Source organism: Nansenia antarctica (assembly GCF_963989245.1).
Source record: "Nansenia antarctica genome assembly, chromosome: 20".
Lineage (NCBI taxonomy): Eukaryota > Metazoa > Chordata > Actinopteri > Argentiniformes > Microstomatidae > Nansenia > Nansenia antarctica.
This window is the reverse complement of record NC_137693.1, coordinates 5,747,174-5,768,941: the sequence shown is the minus strand read 5'-3', so window position 1 is coordinate 5,768,941 and position 21,768 is coordinate 5,747,174. Positions and strand designations below refer to the sequence as shown.

Genomic DNA, 21,768 nt, shown 5'->3' with positions numbered 1-21,768 from the left:
AGCACGAAAGAGCCCTATGTGCATGACATTCGTCCAAAGGATTTTCAAGAATGTGCATGCCCTTCCTTTTGTTTTTTTAAAATATTATTATGTGAAAAATGGAGCGTAAGAAATGCATTTGTACAATAGGCTATATGCTTCTTAATAAACACATTGAAACACAAGAATGCGCCCCTTTTTAATAGCCATAGTTTCTCTCAGTTAATTTAACATACTTTCCAATTTCAGGTTAGATATCCAACAGGCGTCTCTGAGTAGCCTGTAAAAGGATTATGCATGCAGACCCAAATTGAGGACTGTAGACTGTGGGACCTAAAGCCTATACTTCTACAGCTGGAGTCAGAGATGGCCTATGCCCTTAATCTACTGAATGGGTCGTGTAGGCTAAAATGATCAATCATATGTAGCCAGATGTCATGTTCATGATAACATCCGATAGGCCCTGACCCTGTCTTAGCTGCACCGGGAATCCGCCAATAGACTTCATCGCCTTTAATCTCAAAGTCAGTGATGTATTCACCATGTTGTGTATTGAAGTATATGATAGCCTAATGCTAGATTTGTATATATCTAGCCTATAATTAAACATTTTTTTACTTTTATATTATATACATAATTATATATATAATTATATTATTCTATGCTGTCATAATGTAGCCTACCTGGGGGGGGTAGTGGTGGTAGTAGTGGATAGTGAGTTGGACTTGTGATCGGGTTGTGAGTTCAAATCCCGCCTGAAACCACTACTAGTGTGCCCTTGAGTAAGGTACTTAGCCCTCAGTTACTCCACGGGGAATGTCCTTGTAATTCGTAATTGTAAATCGCTTTGGATTAAAAGCGTCTGCTAAATGGCAAAATTATTATTAATTAAAATTATTACTGGGAGGCCAAACCAAGTTTGAAAGAAACACGGAATATGAATTTCGTGGAGATAGTGTGATTGTATGTTGTGTGGTGTTAGTAGGCATATCATATGAGGTCACTTCAGTGAGCCTCGAGGAACTGAGTGGAGTTGGACATATACAGATATGATAAACGGTTTCAGCACCACGGACAGCGCATCGCTCGCCGATGTAGTGCGCCTTGGGAGGTATTGGAGTGGGCGATGTTACGTCGTTGCCAACAAACTTCTCCATTTGACATTTCTTATATAGGCTATTCATATTCCATCTTTCGCCCAAGTGACATATGTTGAGACTCGTGTGCTGTAGTTAGTGTTTCTTTGGGTGCAGGGGTGTGGGTGGTAGGCCGATACCGTAACTGCTGTGCTGATCATAGGCCTATTTAACTTTTGTATGGACATTTGATGATCTTATTTGAGTCCTTGGTTTTTCATAATACTTTCAAGAGTCGTTATGTGCTAGGAGCAACAATAGTACTGAATTGTGCATTCGCGTCCAGCATATTTGAATACTCTGACCTCACATCTGCTTTAGGCATTGCGAGTTGGTCAGCAGATGTCGCTCTTTGTGAATACTGTCGGCCAGGGGTTCTATCCGCATTCAATGTATTGATCAACGTAATATTGACCTCACTAACTTGAATATTATCCGAATAAGATATGTGCATTAGCCTATAACGTTTTCTTTAAGATTCTTCCTTATTCTCTCAATATGCATGTCATGGCTTAATGGGCTATGTATGCCCATATTTGTTGGCCTATCGCATAACACACAACATACTTGAATATAACCGAGTGTCCGTCCGTACGTCGTTAAATTGTGAAAGCTATAGCTATGTATTCTCCTGTCTCACTCTCTAGCCCAATCGCAGCTGTTTTAGTTGTATGGATTTGATGCAGCGCCCCTCAGCATCAGTTTTTTTTTCAGAGGCAGAGAGAGCAGCGAATGTGACCTGAATGCAGGGCATGACTTAATAATGCAATGAGACGCAAAACTCATTCAAAATAGTCACTTGAAGAATCCGAGGCTGGCTGTGAAAGGCTTTCGCAGCGTTAGTCATCGCATCCAAAAGAGCCTGCTATCTAACTGATTGCAGCTGCATTTTCAATCGATCTTTATACCCTTTTTTCCCCGAGGGATATGTCTTCTGTAAGACGCAATTTTAGAAAGGGACGCGTGATGCATTTCAGCGTTTATTTATTTATTTCATTTTAACGTGAAATCGTCTGGTGATGGGAAACAGCATGGAGTGATTGGCCATTCCTCGGGGTTTCGGGAGAGTTTGGTGACCGACCATCGGTCTGTCGGCGTACCGTATATATCAGTGCTCCGATCTTATCAGCTTTTTGTGGCGGAGCCCTTGGCAAAAGGCATATTTTCTCTCCGTCTCTGGTAAGTGGGGGAGGCGGAGAGAGACGGGGCAGGGGGAGAAGGCGGTTTATTAGCCGCGGAACAAAACACTGTTTCGTTTGGGGGAATGAATCGTATGTCGGACTAGCCTACACAACTAATTGTTCACTGCAGCATTTCACGTATTTTGTCTGCGGCTGAATGATACAGAAAACCATCACCACTTGAGCAGGGCGCCCACCAGACCAGACCACTGCAATTTTTGGGCAAAGATAGACTGGCGTCGTCTTGCGGATAGGCTGCTATGGCAGCATAAGAGCGTCTTCTGATGGGGGGGGGGGGAAATCCACGAATCCCTTGCATTTTTTAGAATGTATTTTTAGCAGAATGCAGTGACGGGATTTTAAAACCCAGCATCAATTACGCGGTTTCCGGTTCCTATAGCTGGTGTTTCCCCCATTGCAAAATTATCGGGAAAAAAGCAAGCGGATCCCGATGGCATGGACACTTACACAAGGTCTGCCGCGCCGCTGCCGTGCTACTGGAGCCTATTTGCAGTCTCTTCCTTCCACCAAGCTCCAGCGCCATCGCCCCATCGCAGTCCAGAGAGCCCCCCTGCCGCAACGCGACCAGCAGCGACCACCGAGCCCAAGCAGGCGGCATGAGGCTTGATTCAGTACATTTATCCATGCTGGTCATCGGGGTCTCCTTCGCCTGCTACTCCCCGAGTTTGAATTCCCTGCAGGACCAGGCTTACCAGTCCGCCGTGGTAATCGAGGGCAAGGTGCAGTCCACGCCTCTGAACGTCTCAGCGGAGGATTCACCGTACCGTGTGAATGTCAAAGTGCTGGACGTGTGGCCGCGGAACAGCGGGGGTCTGGTACGGGAGCAGCTCGTCACCGTCGGGGAATTCGGAGGATCGGAGGCTCCGAGGTGCGCCAAAGTGATCAAGAACCACAAGTACATTTTTTTCATGGACCCAACCGACGAGCCCTTGGTTTTCAAGGCGTCGTTCGCTCCCCTAGATACTAGTGGGAAGAATCTCAAAAAAGATGTGGGGAGGATATTGTGTGAAGACTGCGGTAAGTTTGATTCGTTAATAGGCTACCTGTAGTGTAAAGTCGAACCTGGTAGATGTATCTGTAAAGTATATCTGTGTCTGTAGCCTATAGTCGGGTTACGTCCTTGTGTTCGATATGTGTATACATGGTGGCAAATAATTTAAAGATGTTTTACACTGAGTAACAGATGGGTGCCCATGCATGGGGCGTCTTTGCAGCAGCATTCGCCAGGAGGCTACATAAACTCTTTAAGCCTTCCATTTAACTAAACACACACACACACACACACACACACACACACACACACACACACGCACACACACACACACACACACACACACACACACACACACACACACACACACACACACACACACACACACACACACACACACACACACACACACACACTTGACATGTCTTAAGATTCCACAGAAAGGAAAGGGGAGGCGTGGATCATTTGGTTGATTAAAACAATGAATACCCACGGTGCAGCATAGTCGTGGCGTTTCCATCAATGCGAGTGTCGATGCAGTATACGCGCGCCCGCAAACGCACGCACGCACACACACGCACACACACACACACACACACACACACACACACACACACACACACACACACACACACACACACACACACACGTCGGTTGCGGGAAGTGCTGCTTTGCGCGTAATGGGCCTTCCGAGTGGTGGGAGTTAATTCATTCCTTACCACAAGTTACTCGCATCAAAGCTGTTCTCTGACCCCATCACTATGCTGTTTTCTGCGTTGATGGAAGCAAACTGCTTTGGTAATGGGGGTGAAATTGATGTAGGCCATGGAGCAGCTGTCATGATGGCTTGAAGACCCCTGACCTCAGCCCATGTTCAAAACCTAGCCAGCCATTTGGAACTCTTAGACCATTGGTGCTTTGACATAATCTCGCCTCATCAAAGTGATACTATGGACTCTCGACTTCCTTGACCTCGAGGGAAATGGCTGCATTTTCCATAATTGCAGTCGTTTCACTCTGTTGTGGTCTGGGTGGGTGCTTTGCTGAACATTCTGTCCAAAATGTATCCCTACTTTCAAAGGATTACAGTTATAGGGGCCGTGGCAACCTTAACCAAAATGGCAACAGGGTTCGCTGTCCATGGTGCTGTTCTGGGGGTAGTGTCTTAAAATCATATGAGAGTACACCACTGTATTTCCTGAATGCAATTGAATTCATAGCAGGACTATTGGAATGACATAGGCTACATGCTGGCCCATATTGTGTAGTATAGGCATAGCTTTTGTGTCAGTGTGTAACCCACAAATATTCTATACAAGTAGATATCAGCAAGATGTTTTTCTAAAGAGTACTATCCTGTATCCTTAAGTGCAGGGAGAAAATGGTGGGCCCTAGTGATAGGATAATTCATATTAATATATTGTGTATTACATACATTCCAGTTCCACCCCTGCTTTTGACCAACTATTGGGCGGCATAATAAGAAATCATAGAACGATTGGTTGTTTGTGCTCAGAAAAAGTTGTGACCCTGAAGTTCCAATATTTAGCTGCACTCCATGTAGGCTAAATGAATATCAGTCACTCATGCGGTATTTATTTCTACTTGCTTGAGTTGCCAGTTTAGTTTTGAATTGATCAAAGTTGATACAGTACCAAACTCCAGTAGGATATTTGATGCTCTTTAATTAAGGTATTTCATATTATTTTATGCTTATTTGTGTGGAATTCTCACAGCTGGAGCTGCTTCTCTTAGCAACAGTTGAATTTGCTGTCTGGACTGACAGACACTCAGACAGACACTCAGACAAAGGGGCAGCATCTGCACACTAACCGACTGATATCAAATATGTCATGCCTGCCGTTTACTTCCTATTTTGGGGGGATAAGAATAGTACTTTTGTCCCATATGGCTCAGCCTAGATTGAGAGACTGTCTGTAGATGCAGGTAGTGTGGTGGGGGCCCCCTAGCTTTTTGTCTACCCCCATAGACCCCATGGAGGAGACCTACATATTAGCACCCTCTAGCCAGCCCAGTGTGTGTGTGTGTGTGGGTGTGTCTCTCTGTCTGTGTGCGTGTGATTGTGTGTGTGTGTGTGTGTGTGTGTGTGTGTGTGTGTGTCTGTGTCTGTGGTATCAACTTCACATTGTTATCGCCCCACATAATATTAAGAAGAATCAACATGTGGTATTTGTGTGGCCTGATGCCACAGGAGGCCTTCACCCCCCCACTGCAAATAAGTCCCACCTGCAGTCAGGTTGGGGGGGCACGAGTTGGTTTAGGAGTTTCTTGCAGAGAACCGAGAGTTGCTCTTTGGCATGGCTACTGTAGACAGTATCGCACAGAACCCGAAGAACAGCTGTCGTTGGTGTATGCAAGGTTTTGCTCCCTGTACACGAGGAGTATGTCTGATGTTTTTATGCCTGAACAAGCAGAGTCACGGGGAGTCAGGAGGATGATATAATGCAGTGGTACAGCTAGCATGCCGGAGCTGCTCTTCAACTAGCCAGGATTCATGTATGAGTACGGTTTGACATGACAAGAGTTGAAGCCACAATTTGTAGGATTCCCTGCTGCTTCGATGGTCATTTCAGTTCATGTATACCTGTTGATTTTTTGAAGATGATAACATCGGGTAGTACAACTTGTCTTATCTTGTCATAACCCTAAATGTATGGTTGTAAGCTATTACCCCCATTGCAAATGTTTTTGTTGTCATTTGAGTCTAGATATAATGCTTCAAAAGAGAACTATAATGTTGATGGAATGGACTGTCCGTCTTTGAGCCTCTTACATTCTTAGCTCTGCCTATGGTTTTGAGAGTGGTTCCATTTCCCCAGCCTCATCCCTTAATTCATTACCAAACAAAGTAGTTTGCTGCAGACTCTAATCCGAAAATACAGAGTAGGTAGTATTTGGTATTGTTAGTGTATTGGGAGGGACATACAGACTACGTATAGACACACAGGACTCAATGTGAATTAGTTTAGGAATTTGACATTGACAGAGAGCGACAAGGCCCCCTGTTGGCCTGGAGTGGTACCTGTCATGTGGGAGTGGAAGCCTGCAGGCAGCTAAAGCAGGTGCATGTAGTCTGTCCCACTTCCATACTGCTGCTGTACTCTATATCTAGAGGGGAGTGTGGGATGTGGTTCTCTCCTGCTCAATCACACACACACAGTGCCTGTAGACAAACAGGAAAGAGAAAGAAAGCATCTGTCGCTGCAGACTACATTTAGATTGCTGTTGCTTGTTTTCACTGAACCAATAGTGTAAAAAGTTAATGTTTCAATCCAAGTGATTAAACTGTATTGGGAGAAATAATTCACAATTTTGTACATGAAACAATTATAATGATTATGTGGAATTCAAGTGATGATTATATTGGCAGATGATACTTTCTAACCTGTTAATCCGACCCCAGGAAGACTAGCTAATGTCATGGCATTACCTAATGGGGATCCTAATAAACAAACAAACAAACAAACCTGTTCACTTTATGAATCTGAGTTATGTTGGCCTTATAAGAGGGGGTGCACAAATATATCTGATTTGTTAAATGGTAAATGGACATTATTCCAAAGCACTTTACAATGGCATCTCATTCACCTATTCACACACCGATGGTGGCAAGCTACCATGCAAGGTGCCCGCCTGCTCATTGGGAACAATTTCAGTGTCTCGTCCAAGGACACCTCGACATGTGGCCAGCCAGGGATCGGACCGCCAAACTCCCAACCCTTGTGATCATTAGATGCCGGCTCTGCCTTCGGAGCCACAGCTGCCCCGACGGATTTGTTGTTCATCCAGATGACCCTATTAATAGAATTGATCGGAAATTCTGACGACTGGTTCCCTAGATCTAAAGTCTCTGATTAAGAGGCAAAGACCAATTTTTTTTTATTTTTTGCAAGTACAGTGCTGCTATACTTTCCTGGTGGGCCAGACATTTCCGGAAGCACCGATTGTGGTATTCGCTGTCACGATTGCCTCAGCGGAGCCGTCTCGCCTCTATAAATCATTCCACCTTAATTTTAATTTAAGTATAAATCACAGACATGATGTAACCTGTTTTACGATCATAAATCTCGTGATTTATATGGGATCTTAGTGCTGTAGGGCTGCGGCGGGGTCTGTTGTTCCTAGGAAGGCTGAGCTGTGTGATGGAGTCCAGGCGGAGGCCGGGGAGGCAGATTGACTGACTAGCAGTGGGATACTCAGGAAGGGGTTTGTATTGATCCAGGTCACACATGATGATCAATGTTTATGGAGGTTGTTTTCCGTGTTCCCTGGGTGATGTATTTATACACGGAGCCCCTCTGCTCCTCCACTCTGCCCCCCCCCAGGGCTCCAGCAGCCAGCCAAATGTAGGAGATTAAAAAGTAGGGGAGGTAGGAGACTGTGTTACCCTGTTCCAATGGTCTCTCTCCTCTTCTTCTTGGATCACCCCGACAATTAGATTCTGACTCACATTCACCAGAGGAGTTGTTTGTCACTGTTTCCTAAGACATGGAAGTACGTACACGCACACGCACACGCACGCACTAACGCACGCACGCACGCACGCACGCACGCACGCACGCACACACACACGCACACACACACGCACGCACGCACACACACACACACACACACACACACACACACACGCACACACACACACACACACACACGCACACACACACACACACACACACACTATCATTGTAATGTGGTGAGGCAGGAGGACCCCCTATCATCAGAGTGTTTGACCTTAGTACAAAAGGTTCAGTTATTAAAGGTTCAGAAGCACAGTAAGCGCTCCAGATAACAGGGTCCATCTGAGACCCTGAGGGAGGTGGATGGTGGAACACGCATTCCATTTGAACATCCCATCCTCCGGCCCATGCTGTGTTTCGCTAAAGGTAATATCTATTTTAATTACCGAATTATTTTCAGATGTTCTTTGATTCGGTTTGACGAGGAGGAGTGAGAGCTATAGCACAAGCCTCTGTAACAGCCTGTAATCACCGAGTTGTAAATTCAGTCCGGAATGTTTCAGACAGCCCAGATAGGCAATGCAGTTGGCTAAGTGAATTTTGATGTAGTTTAATCCACTATTTATGTAGTTCAAATCCAGAGCTGTGCCATTTGTAAAGTTGTTGCTTGCGCTGCCAGACAACTAGTGGTTGCAATCATTCTATTTTGGTCTAGCTGTATCTGGGGGTCATTGTTGTTAACTTCCTACATGTCTCACTTTCCTTATAATAACTATTACATACATTTGTCCTCAATAGATAACTAACTTAATAACTAATTGGCCAGTACAGTATGTTATTTATTTGAGACGGTCATAATGATAGGGCTGGGTGAATTGTTGTTGGTGTTCAAAACGGTGTTGGTGTTCAAACATTTGACATGCTGGTGGAATTGTAGAACAGGTCCATTGGGATAATACAGTACAGTCGAATAAACGGTTTTAAGGTAATGGCCTCATAGAACGTTTGACCACAATGTTCAATGTTTTACCTTTCTATTTCCCTGCCTCATGACTCAGTCACTCCCACCACGCCATGAAGAATGCAGCACATTCACCACATAGAGGCAGTGTGTGATCAGGATTCCCGGCAGACTGGGGGAGAAATACCCAAAAAGTGTAGGAGTTGAGTTTGGAATGTCAGTGAAGTTGTCCTTTTACCCTCCCCCCCGAGATCTGAATACTATACAAAAGGCAAAAGCCTACAATCCAGTCCAATTTTCCTCTCCTCAGATTTCCACACCTTTTGTTTGTTGTCTGGATACACAAATGTAGTCAATTCAGAATCCGATTCTTTCCATATCCAGTAAGATAGTAGTTGTGTAGGGGCTTATACTGTTTATGAAAAACAAGAAAGAGAGATTGATCTAGATGTCATCATGTGCTATGGGTTACTTGGGAGTGTGTATGTAGTGTATGTATTAATCAGAACAAGTATAGGTGCCTGTATGTGTGTATAACCATGGGTTACTTGTAGGTATGTTATATACTCTAACTCTATGTATTAATCCGAACATGCATAGATGTCTGTATGTGTATATATATTTTTAAGTCCAAACCCAGCTGTGGCTTAGATTTCCTTTCAATCATTTTCATCCTCCATAGCCCACAGCCTAGTACTGTAGCCCTGGAATATTTACCTGTTGGCTTCCCTGAATGTTATACTCACTGCATTCATGAAACGATTGGCCAACGTCCAGCAATTGCTTACGGCTGATTGGTCAGCGTCCTGTGGTTGTGTGCTGCTCATTGGCCACCTCTCTGGGACTAATTGGCCAGTATCCTGCTGCTGTGTAAAGGCAGCCGAAGTTTACCCTGGCTTGTTAATTATTCAGTCATTCTGCTATCTTGTGCTGCAGTTCCTTCCGTCACAAACTCCAGCAGGTGAAATATCTAATTAATTATTTAAATCAAACTTATCTGAGCACAGCATGAAAGGTCTCACACAATAATTTCCTTTTAAAGTCAACGATGACTGGCAGTATGAACATACACTGTCTGTATTGTAACAACTGGAATGCTATTTTGCCAATGATTGCTGAGGTAGTGTTGTGTTTCGTTCCCTGGGTGCTTTACTGCACCCTTTGGTGGAGTATGTACTGTAAGATATGTTAAATGTGTTACTTGAGCCAATTCTGGTACACCTGTAATCATGTTGATAATGAGTAGGGATTATTATGAATATATTCCAGTGAATGGTTGTGATGTTTGACCTGTAAGCTATTCTTTTTGTGGCTCCAGGTAAGAACAGGATAGATAGAAATAAAGAGAGAAAAGAGGTGCATATATGAAATACTGTTTGCTGTAGTGTAGCCATTTCTGCAATTCATAGTGTGTTTGTGTGTGTCTGTGTTTGTGTTTGATTGATTGATTGAAAACTTTATTAGAAGATTTGCAGAAGTAGGTACATGAAAGTACATATTACATACAAGGTCAACTAACAGGATAAAAACCCAAGAAAGCCACTGGCTTATTTCAATTGGGGTCCTTGATTCTCAATTCATCGTGTCTGTGTGTGTGCTTGTGTGTGTGTGTGTGTCTGTGTCTGTGTGTGTGCTTGTGTGTGTGTGTGTCTGTGTGTGTGCTTGTGCGTGTGTGTGTGTGTGTGTGTCTGTGTGTGTCTGTGTCTGTGTGTGTGCTTGTGTGAGTGTGTGTGTGTGTGTGTGTGTGTGTGTGTTTAAGGGGTTTAGAGTGTGTGGGTAGCTCAGAGAATTGATTTACCCCAGCGTTTCTGCCCGGAAGCTCCTCATCAACTATTCATCAGTAACTCTGTGTGCTTCTCCACTGCAGTAGAGGCCAGCTCCACACAGATGTCAGTCAGGTGTCAGGTAGACCCACAGGCAGCAGCATGCTGCTAAAGGACAGCAAAGGAGATGACCTTTCACAGAAGACTGACTTCCCCTCTCACACTCTCTCAGCCGCTGATGCTATCTCTTCTATGCGCTGCTTTCTGCTGGTCCCACAGATTTTTAGGCTTTTCTTTTTCCCCATACGTTTTTTTTCCCCTCGTTTCCTTTCTCATGATAGCTCATCGAAACCAGAGGCGTGCTGGTGATATTTGAATTCTCACGTCATACCCCATCTCTTTTTGATCATCTCTTCTTTATTCGAGCTGCGTTACGCTGCCGTTGTTTTGTGAAACAATTGAAGTAATGTTTTTTTTCTCACAAAAGTTATACTACAGCTATAGTATATCCTCTCTCAGGTTCAAGAAATGCATTTGAGAAAGTTAGAACCATAAATATAATGCCCTGTACGGTCCATATTGGCCTCTGAAGGCTTGGCATGTCAGAGACAACAGACTCAGACTGTCTTGTAGTAGTTAAACTGAGGATAGACATTGTACACTGAACACTTTATTAGGAACACCTGTAGACCTTCTCATTCATTCAGGTAGTGAATGGTGTGGTGAATGTTTACTTGGCACAATACCAATCAATCATCACATAAATGCCACAGCCTATTTGAGTATTGTTGCTGACCATGTGCATCCCTTCATGGCCACGATGTACCCATCTTCTAATGGCTACTTGCAGCATGATAATGCATCATGTCAAAAGCAGAAGTTGTCTCAAACTGGTTTCATGAACATGACAATGAGTTCAGAGTTCCTCAGTGGCCTTCCCAGTCACCAGATCTGAATCCAATAGAACACCTCTGGGATGTGGTAACACCTAAAAAATCTGCAGGAATTGCGTGATGCCGTCATGTCATCATGGACCAGAATCTCAAAGGAATGTTTCCAACATCTTGTGGAGTCAATGCCACGAAGAATTGAGGCTGGTTTTGAGAGCAAAGGGAGGCCCTACCCAGTATTAGTATAGTGTTCCTAATAAAGTGTTCTATGGGTGTATCATCAATATGTTGTATTCGTTGTAGTAATCGTATTCAGTCATGAAAACGAAATGTCTCTGTTTATAAGTGTGTGAATAATTATATCTCTCGCTTCCATTTTAAAAGGGACATTAAAAGTGAGAGCGAAGCACCGTTGGTCATTCACCCTCATGATGTGTGTGCGTGCATGCACATACCTGGGTGTGTAATCCTTTAGATTACAGTCTGTGTTTTCATAATGTGCATTTGTTATAATTTTATGCGTTGGCGTGTGTCTGCTTGTTTTCGCGTGTCTGACGAGGGCAATTAGTTTAACATGTTTGTTTGCACTTGTATGGTTATTCATGCATTGGTGAAACCACACAAACATGAAAGGAAGTTTGTGTGTGTGTGTGTGTGTGTGTGTGCGGGGTAGGAGCTGGGGGGCTGCAAGGGGGGGAGGAGGGGTCCGAGGGAACCCTCATGACTTCCAATGATAGATGTCCAGAGAAAGCAGACTCCGTCCATGACAGGAACTTTACTCCCAACAGAACGACTGGGAACAAAAGGACCATGTGAAGGGCAACTGTGTTTGTGTGCAGCGTGCCGAAGTGTTGAAAAGAGGGGCTGCCGGCACTCCTGCTGGGTGCCTCCCGGTGTGTTTAAGGGACGTGTCCGGCCATGTTCACCCCACACACGCTACATATCCTGAGAGAGGGTTTGTTTCCTCAGGTATGTTGTAGGTGTGGATTGATGTGTGTCTTAACATGAAAAGGCTTTAAAACGAATGAATGGCTGTTGTTAGTAGTGGTGGGAGGTGAATCAAGACAAAACCCTGTTTCTCTGTGCAGTGGAGGGGACCTGTTCCTGTTTGAGGCCGAGGTCTGATTCTTTATGGGTAAAGAAACTAAGTATTGCTTAATTTGGCCTGTTATATATACTATATACTGTACAGTTGAAGTCTGAAGTTTACATAACTCACCATAACGCCGTTTTCCTGACACCATAACTCACAATCCCTGACATTTCCTAGTAAACATTCCCTGTCTTAGGTCAGTTAGGATCACTACATTATTTGAAGAATGTGAAATGTCCGAATAATAGTAGAGAGAGAGAATTATTTATTTCAGCCTTTATTTCGTTCATATTCCCAGTGGGTAAGAAGTTTCCAAACACTTTGGTATTTCGTATTTGGTAGCATTGCCTTTAAATTGCTTAACTTGGGTCAAACGTTTCGGTTAGCCTTCCACAAGCTTCCCACAGTCATTTTGGTGGAATTTCCTGACCAGTATGATGGCTGCGTGGTCCCATGGTGTTTATACTTGGGTACTAATGTTTGTACAGATGAACGTGGTACCTTCAGGTGTTCGGAAGTTGCTAAATTGGATTGTTCAGTGTCACAGGGGGGTGGGGGGATACTGAGAGTCATTGTATCCCAGCGGGGGGGGGGGGATACTGAGAGTCATTGTCAAAGTACCCCATGGGGGGGGGGGGAATACTTCAGCGGGGTGCGTGGAGGGGGGGGGTTGTTTATCAGAGTGACAGCTCTGTGAAAGAAGCTGTTGTGTAGCCTGCTGGTACGGGTCCTGAGGATCCTGTACTTCCTGAGTCTCTAGATGGTAGGGGGTCAAACAGACTGTGGTATATAAACTATATATATATATATATATATATATATATATATAATATATACATATATATAATATATACATATACAGTGCCCTCCACAATTATTGGCAGCCCTTGTAAAGACGAGTAAAAAGGGTTATAAAAAAATCAGTAGTAGTGATAGTGAGTTCAGTGTATCATTAAATCCTAACTTTTGGTGAATCAAACTAAAAAAATATGGAAACATCCAACGTTTAATTGAAGTAAATTTATTCAGAGAAAAAAAAAAATCTGTCATCAAGAAATAATTATTTTTTAGCAAAGATATGTGTGCCACAATTATTGGCACCCCTGCATTTAATACTTTGTACAACCTTTGCCAATAGAACAGCACTGAGTCTCCTCCTGTAACATCTAAGGTTGGAGAATACAGAGCAAGGGATCTGAGACCATTCCTCTTTACAGAACCTCTCCAGATCATCCAGGGTCCCAGGTCCTCTCTTGTGCACTCTCCTCTTCAGCTCAGCCCACAGGCTTTCAATGGGGTTTAGGTCAGGGGACTGAGATGGCCATGGCAGAAGCTTGATTTAGTGTTCAGTGAACCATTTTTGTGTTGATTTGGACGTACAGTATGTTTTGGATCATTGTCCTGCTGGAAGATCCAATGACAACACAGTTTTAGTTTTCTGGTAGAGGCCGCCATTCCCTTCCAGTGTCTGTTGAATTCCAACACAGGCACACCTCCTTCTACTTCTGATTCGGTGATTGCCTGAATCGAATCTTATTTAACAAGGAAACGTTCAAATTTGTTTCGTTCTTTTGCTCTAGGCACAGTGTCAGCCATAGTCAGCGCCCCTGGAGCAATTAGGGGTTAAGTGCCTTGCTCAAGGGCACATGCGACAGTTCTGCGCAACGAACACCTGATAAATATGAAACTGTACTCGTATCTGCCCGACTGAGGCATCGAAAATTGCAGTTTAATTTGTCCTGCTATTCAATTTATTATTTATGAGAATACATTTCATAACATACAAGTATTGTTTAATAATTACAGATCCAATTTAATATGATTCCCGATTAAACTGTACAAAATATTTGCGGGGTTGTTCTGCAAAAACAGATATCTCCGTTTGAATCTGTTATCCTAAATCAAGTTTTTTTGTGTGCACTCCAGGCAACTCTTCATATATAATACGTGAGAGGTAAAATAATATTTATATATACAAATATATGGAGAGGCCTGCAGGCCACAGTGTCTCGCACTCACTGTGAAATTTGGTGGAGGATCTGTGATAATCGGGTGGTGCTTAAACAAGGTTCAAGCCATGTCCATGGTTGTCCTGGAAGAAATATTGCTTCCTGCTCTGACAATGATCCCCAACTCTGAAGATAGTTTTTTCCAATGCTCCATGCCACACAACCAGGTCAGTCAAGGTGTGGATGGAGGACCACCAGATCAAGACCCTGTCATGGTCAGCCCAATCTCCAGACCTGAACCTCATTGAAAACCTCTGGAATGTGATCACCAGGAAGATGGATGGTCACAAGCCATCAACCAAAGATGAGCTGCTTGAATTTTTGCACCAACAGTGGCATAAAGTCACCCATGCCAAGACGCATGAGTTGAAAATCATAAAAGAAAAACAATTCTTTGCATTATTTAAGGTCTTAAAACACTGCATCTTCTTTGTTATTTTGACCAGTTGTCATTTTCTGCAAATAAATGCTCTAAATGACAATATTGTTATTTGCAATTTGGTAGAAATGTTGTCAGTAGTTCACAGAATGAAACAAAAATTGTTTATAGAATAATAATAATTAAAAAATTCCTCAATATATGAGGACTATATATATATAGTCATTGTTATTGATAGAAGTTGTTGACATTTGTAACATGTCAGCAGATAAGACCTTTTGCAGTATATAGATCTGTAATATAGATATCTGTCATATTTGCCATAGATATCTGTCATAACAATGGTATTCTGTGGCACTCTTACATACATGCACATATCAACAGCTAGCCACACTTACATACATGCACATATCAACAGCTAGCCACACTTACATACATGCACATATCAACAGCTAGCCACACTTACATACATGCACATATCAACAGCTAGCCACACTTACATACATGCACATATCAACAGCTAGCCACACTTACATACATGCACATATCAACAGCTAGCCACACTTACATACATGCACATATCAACAGCTAGCCACACGTACATACATGCACATATCAACAGCTAGCCTCCAGTTAGTTTCACTAATCAGGACACCAGAACCACTGTGTTTCAATGCAAGCATTCCTGAATGTTTATGTATTTTCGGAAGAGATTCACCATGACCTCATTGGAAACGTTACACCCTTTCTCTCACCCTCCTTCCATGGCTCTCCTTCCCTCTCGCTGTCCCTGCCATCTTGACGCTCTCTGTCAGGTTTCCTCTCTAATTTCCACTCATCCATCTGTCTTTAAACTTGCCGATCCACAGCGGTCCAGAGGCTGTTATATTTGTGTTACTATTTTCCATGTGTCACTATTGCTGATTGGAAAATGTTGTACATATGGGGTAATTAACCTGTCTGGTTGTTAGAAACCTGCTCTGGTAAGATAGTCCTGGGGCTCAATACCTCACACTCACACACACACACACACACGCACACACACACACACACACACACACACACACACACACACACACACACACACACACACACACACACATGCACTGTCTGTATCTACTGTCTGTATCTACTGTCGGGGTCATAAATAATTCATAGAAAACCAATATGCAAATATGCATCTCAAGTCAAAAGGTCAAATATTGCGTGTGCACATGCGTGTGTGGTGGTCGTGCACGTGTGCGCATGTGTCTGTGTCTCTGTTATTTTTTTGGGGGGGGGTGGGGGGGAGGAGGGGGGGGGTTGGGGGGTTGAGGGAGCAGGATGTTACTGTATCATTTCACCTCTCTTTATTCTCTTCTTCCGCCAAGTCCAGAGCTCTTACTCATTATTGTGCTCTGCTGGTCGTAATCTGGAGAGGGGGACTGGACTGGAGAGGACCGGACCGGACCGCCGGGTGCAGGAGAGGGTGTTTATCTTCCTGCACAAACAGGCCCGCTTTCCGTCTGGCCCCTACACCGCTTGTTGTTGAAAGATAGCGAGGCAGAGTGGGTCTGAGTGCAGAGTGGGTCTGAGTGCAGTGGTGTGTCCTAGCTGGCCTCCCTCAGACCGCCACACTGACCCCATCACCGTCAGCTCCAGGCAGGTCTGGACTCTGGAGAGAGCCCCAGACAGGGATAATCCCCATGTGATACCGGTGCACCTGGACACAGGGGGGGGGGGTTTATTGCTATTACAGTTTTTTACGATTGCTAACTCACCATGTTCAATACTGAAACCACAGTTTCACAACTCTTCATACAGTCAGCAGAGCAGAAACCCATGTGAACAAAACTGTGACTCTTTCTCTGTGATTTGTGCATTGCTTTCATACAGAATGCATTCAATGACAACGTTCTCCAAATGCCATAACACTTCTCTCATTCAAACTCCCCCACTTGCAAAATACTATGTAATTGCAACACATCTTTTCATTGCTAACATACTGTGTTCAAAACTCAGTGAATTACTGTTCTTATTTGGTGCAATTTTGCAGTAATCATATTCCTATCATATATGACAGAAAGCTTGCAATAAACAGTTTTTTTGCACAGTGTTTGAGTGTGCAGATGCTGTTATTTTGCACTCTATTGATACTCTTCAGTTCCAGAACCTCAGCAAAGTCTGATAACGGATGAGCGGTGGTATTTTCACTATTTGCAGTAATCATATTGAAATGTCTAGAAAATATTAGCAGAATATGTACAATGAAACAAAACAGACTAGATGCATTGCCAGGGAAGACATTAGATGTGACCAGATGCAGACCAGAGGGTGGACCAAAACCCTCAGGAGTGAGACATTTTTGGTGTGATTGCTATTGTATTGTAGCCCTAGAATTTCAGTTTTTCTTTTTTATTTGAACTTTGCATCTTCCACTTTATTTTTCACTTTTCATTGTACACAAGTAAATGTAGTGTACTTTGAAGTAAATGTACCGTAACTTACTTTCTGCAAAGATACTGAAAAAAAAGGATAAACGATAGAATACAGTAAAGGATAGAAGCAAAAGATAGGATAAAGGATAGAAGCAAATTGCGGCATTTCTGATTCATTCTTGTTGCCTAATACTTTACAATTGTACAGTCAACTATTCTGTCTATGATTACTATAAATCAAACCATTTTTATAATGAAATATTCATTCTTGTGAAAATCATTCAAACTATGTAATGCTCCCTGTTGTTACTATTTTGTAAGTCAGAATGTTATGAATGACAGTGTATGCTTCTGAGTGAACATTGTTGACAGTGTGTGGTTGAACGAGCTTCTTTTGAGACATGAATGAAGTCATTGGCCAACATGAGTGTTACGAATGCAGACTGTCAGAAGAGTTGTGAAACTGTGGTTTCAGTATTGAACATGGTGAGTTAGCAATCGTAAAAAACTGTAATGAGACGGTGACATTCCTGGCTGAAGCCTGTTGCTAGTACGCTTCAGTCAGGTCAGCGTTATGGAGAGTCTATCCACACAGAGGATCCTGTTTCCCCTTCCTCCTGATTGCATCTGGATTTGCCACACATGGGATGTGTACTTTTGCAGCTCATTGTCTAGGCATGTTTCTTCTCAACCCCTTCATTGTCCCTCATTGACAGTCTGCGAGCCGTATCACGCACGGTTACTGTTGACTGTGTGTTGGCTAATGCATTTTTACTGTTCAACACAGTTCCATATCACGTTGTCGTGTTGTCAACAAATTGCGTTATACCTATTTCTCCATTGCCGTATTGAACTGAGCTGAACTAAAAAAAAAGTTAGGGAGAAGGTAGGTGGTATATAGACACTTTGATAAGGTAACACGGGGTCAAAGGTAACAACGCTTGAATGCTGAATTTCCGGGGCAAAGTTCTGTCTGGGTGTCAGCGACTCCTTTACAGTTGAACAGAGGAGGACAGGACTGTACAGTTTCACCACCGCTATGCCACCATCATCATCACCACCACCATCAACCTCATTCCCCTGGCTTTTGTGCCATTGTACTTCTTCAGAACGTCCAGGCGTTGTGAGTCACCGGCCCCCATTGGCGTTGTCCTTTGCTGTTCTTGGAAGAGCCGGGAAGAGTTTTGCGTGTCTGAGCTGTCTGCCTGTCGCTCTGAGACGGCCCAGCCGGCTTCCTGTCAGCCCCCTCTGGCCCGCCGGAGCGCAGCACGGGGGGTGTCCTGGCACCCTACATGAGAGGCCACACTCCTGTCCTCCTTATCAACCCCCCCCTACTCACTCTATCTAAGCCCCCCCATCCACCCCCCCCACCCCCCCGCCCACCAATCTGAACCAATGTCTCAAAACCGTGCTCGGGAAGCTCGCACATGCGCAGTGCGGTGTTTTCCAGGAAAGGCCTGCATGGGTGAAAAACAAACAAAAGAGATAAGCAGAGGGACCCTCGATAAGGCAAAGAAGCTCAGCTGCCTCTGAGAGGCGAAAAGCAGAAATGCAAATGATTGGAGCGAGGAGGGCTCTTCTTTTTTCCCCGGTGCGGAGCGGGGAGGGAGCGTGAGGCTCTCGTCGGCAGCTTCCTGCGTGTGACATGTTTGTGCTGTTTCCTCAGAGCACATTCTGCAGATAAAGGGACGAGCCGAGAGCGCGTGAGGAATTTGATTCGATGTGAAGAATGCGAAGCGAAAGAGAGCGGACGTGCGTGTGTTTTTGGAGAGGTGGAGGGGGGGCGGGGGGGGGGGGGGGGGGGGGGGGGTAGACGTGCGGGGGTGGGGGGGTTGGGTGTGGGGGGGGTGCTGATAAGAACTAAAACCTATTCCCATGTTTCTCAAGTTGACACTGTTGGCAGTTGAAATACCTCTCCTCGTAGCTCTCCTGGCCTGTGATATGCAGATGTAAAAACTGTCAGGAAAAAAGCGACACCGACTACGGGCCGACTGGAAATGGTACAGCTAGAAACACAGAAGACATGAATACAACAGCGTATGTGACTGTATAGAAAAATAGGTCCAGCTTTTCCATTAAACGTACAGCTTGACTGTAATGCTTGCAATGAGTACGTGTATTTAGATACTGTACAGATGCACCTGTGCAGTGTGTTGATGTAGTGGTGTGCAGATGTGTGTGGGTGAATGTGTATGTTTTGCATTTGGCTGTAAGAGTGGATATACAGCCCTGTGGGTCTGAGGGTACTCGGGTTGAGTATGTGTTGCTCTCTGGTGAGAGCACACATATGTGTTTGTGTGAAACTGACTGGGCTCTATGTGGGCGTGTGTTTGATAAACTGTGAGAGCATGTGGGAGAGTGTTTGTCTGTTCTGGGTGAGAGAGAGAGAGAGAGAGAGAGCAGAATGAGGAGATGGAGTAGATCTCCTCTAGCCTCTATCACAGAGCTTATCTGTAGGTAAAGGCCTCGGTATCTCTGTTAGACTAGAGGGGATATGACACTGGGAACGAGAGAGAGAGACAGACAGACAGACAGACAGACAGAGAGACAGAGAGAGACAGACAGACAGACAGAGAGAGAGAGAGAGACAGAGAGAGAGAGAGAGACAGACAGACAGACAGAGAGAGAGAGAGAGAGAGTGAGAGAGACAGACAGACAGAGAGAGAGAGAGAGAGACAGACAGAGAGAGAGACAGAGAGAGAGAGAGAGAGAGACAGACAGACAGACAGACAGAGGGAGAGAGAAAGAGACAGACAGACAGACAGACAGAGAGAGAGACAGAGAGAGAGAGAGACAGACAGACAGACAGACAGAGAGACAGAGAGAGAGAGAGAGAGAGAGTGAGAGAGAGAGAGAGAGACAGACAGACAGACAGACAGACAGACAGAGAGACAGAGAGACGGGGGGCGAGGGAGAGCGAGATAGAGAAGGAGTGGTGTGTGTGAGAGAGAGGGAGAGAGAGAGAGAGAGAGAGAGGTCCCATCAGCTGTCAGATGGAGGATGGAAGTGACTCTTGCTGAAAGGAAGATCACAGTCACTCTCATAATAGAGCATCTCTTTGATTAAGACAGATGCTACCTATTTCAATGCTACGGCTATTATTGTCCCACCGTTAGTCGGTAGTTGACTGTCGTGCCAAACAAATGGTAATGGTAACGAGGGTTTGGAGGACTTTGTCCGTCCTTCCTGACTCACCCTGAGAGCCTCGATTTATGTACGGGCGACCCTCGAAGGCCCAACGACGTGTGGTGAGGCCCACCTGCTGTCCCACGCAGAGGCCACCGGTTTGTGAGCCCTTTCTTCAAACTGTTTAGAATCAACATAATCAATGAGCCGAAAACGGTCTTTTGAAGACCCGAATGTTACTGTTGTGTGTGTGTCATGCACATGGAATGGGTAAGTGGTAGTTGACATCCCCTTAATTATCTATGGACGTCACCTACTGTATACATAAGTATACACGCACAGACATGAACCTTAACGCACGCACGCACACGTACACACACACGTACCCACAAACAAACACGCACACACGGACACACAAACAAACACGCACACACGGACACACAAACAAACACACACACACACACGTACACACAAACAAACAAACACACACACACACGTACACACACACACACACACACACACACACACGTACACACACACACACACACACACACACACACACACACACACACACACACACGTACACTGTATGCCTTAGTCATGACAGAGCAGCACTGATGTCATCGAGGAGTCTCTGAAAGCCCAGAGTTTTTTTTTTTTTTTTGGGCCAGAAAGAGGGGAGGGTGCAACACAGACCAAAGGGGGGGGGGGGGGGGGGTGGGGGGGGGGGGGGGAGTGGCTTTGATCTGCACCGCGTCACGAGCCCCCCAGGGAGGCTGACGGCCAAGCCAGGCCACTTCTATTATTTAGTGACATCATTACCGTCTTATCACCAGTTGCAGTAGGGTCGTGTCACGTGTGCACCCCCCCTTCCCCCCCCCCCCCCCCCCCCCCCCCCCCCATTGATAAAGGGGAAATGACGATGTCAAGATGACTTCTCCGACACCGGGAGCTCGTACGGTGACAGGGTCCCGATATGTGAAGACGCTCCGGTGGCCTGTTATGGCAGGGTACGCCCCATTGGCTGATGTGTTGCTATGCCCATCTTTTACAGCCCTCTTGGTTTCTTGTCACTAGATGAGTCAGCCGGGGTGTGTGTGTGTGTGTGTGTGTGCGGGGCGGGGGGGCGGGGCGGCGGGGGGGGTTGGGGGGGGGGGGGGGGGCATAAAAGGGGGGGAGGGAAATGTCTCCATCAATCAATCGAACCATTAGATCAATCAATGATTAGATAAATCAGTCCGTTTTCATTTAGTATAGAGCCGTTTTCCCAGGGAGGACGGCGGCGAGGAGGGATAGGCGGTATGATGTCGTTTTTTAAAGGCCGGAGTGACAGATGGAAGATGG

General features: G+C 44.8%; 1 protein-coding gene across 1 annotated transcript in view; it reads left to right on the top strand.

The window, feature by feature from the left end:
* Positions 1-2,913: 2,913 nt before the first annotated feature.
* Positions 2,914-21,768, top strand: part of nrg2a (neuregulin 2a) — a gene marked incomplete at both ends in the record, with an annotated part of 72,440 nt that continues 53,585 nt past the window's right edge. The window contains one exon of the mRNA XM_080549587.1: positions 2,914-3,334. Coding sequence (XP_080405713.1) covers positions 2,914-3,334 — 421 coding nt within the window. The remainder of the gene's footprint in view (positions 3,335-21,768) is intronic.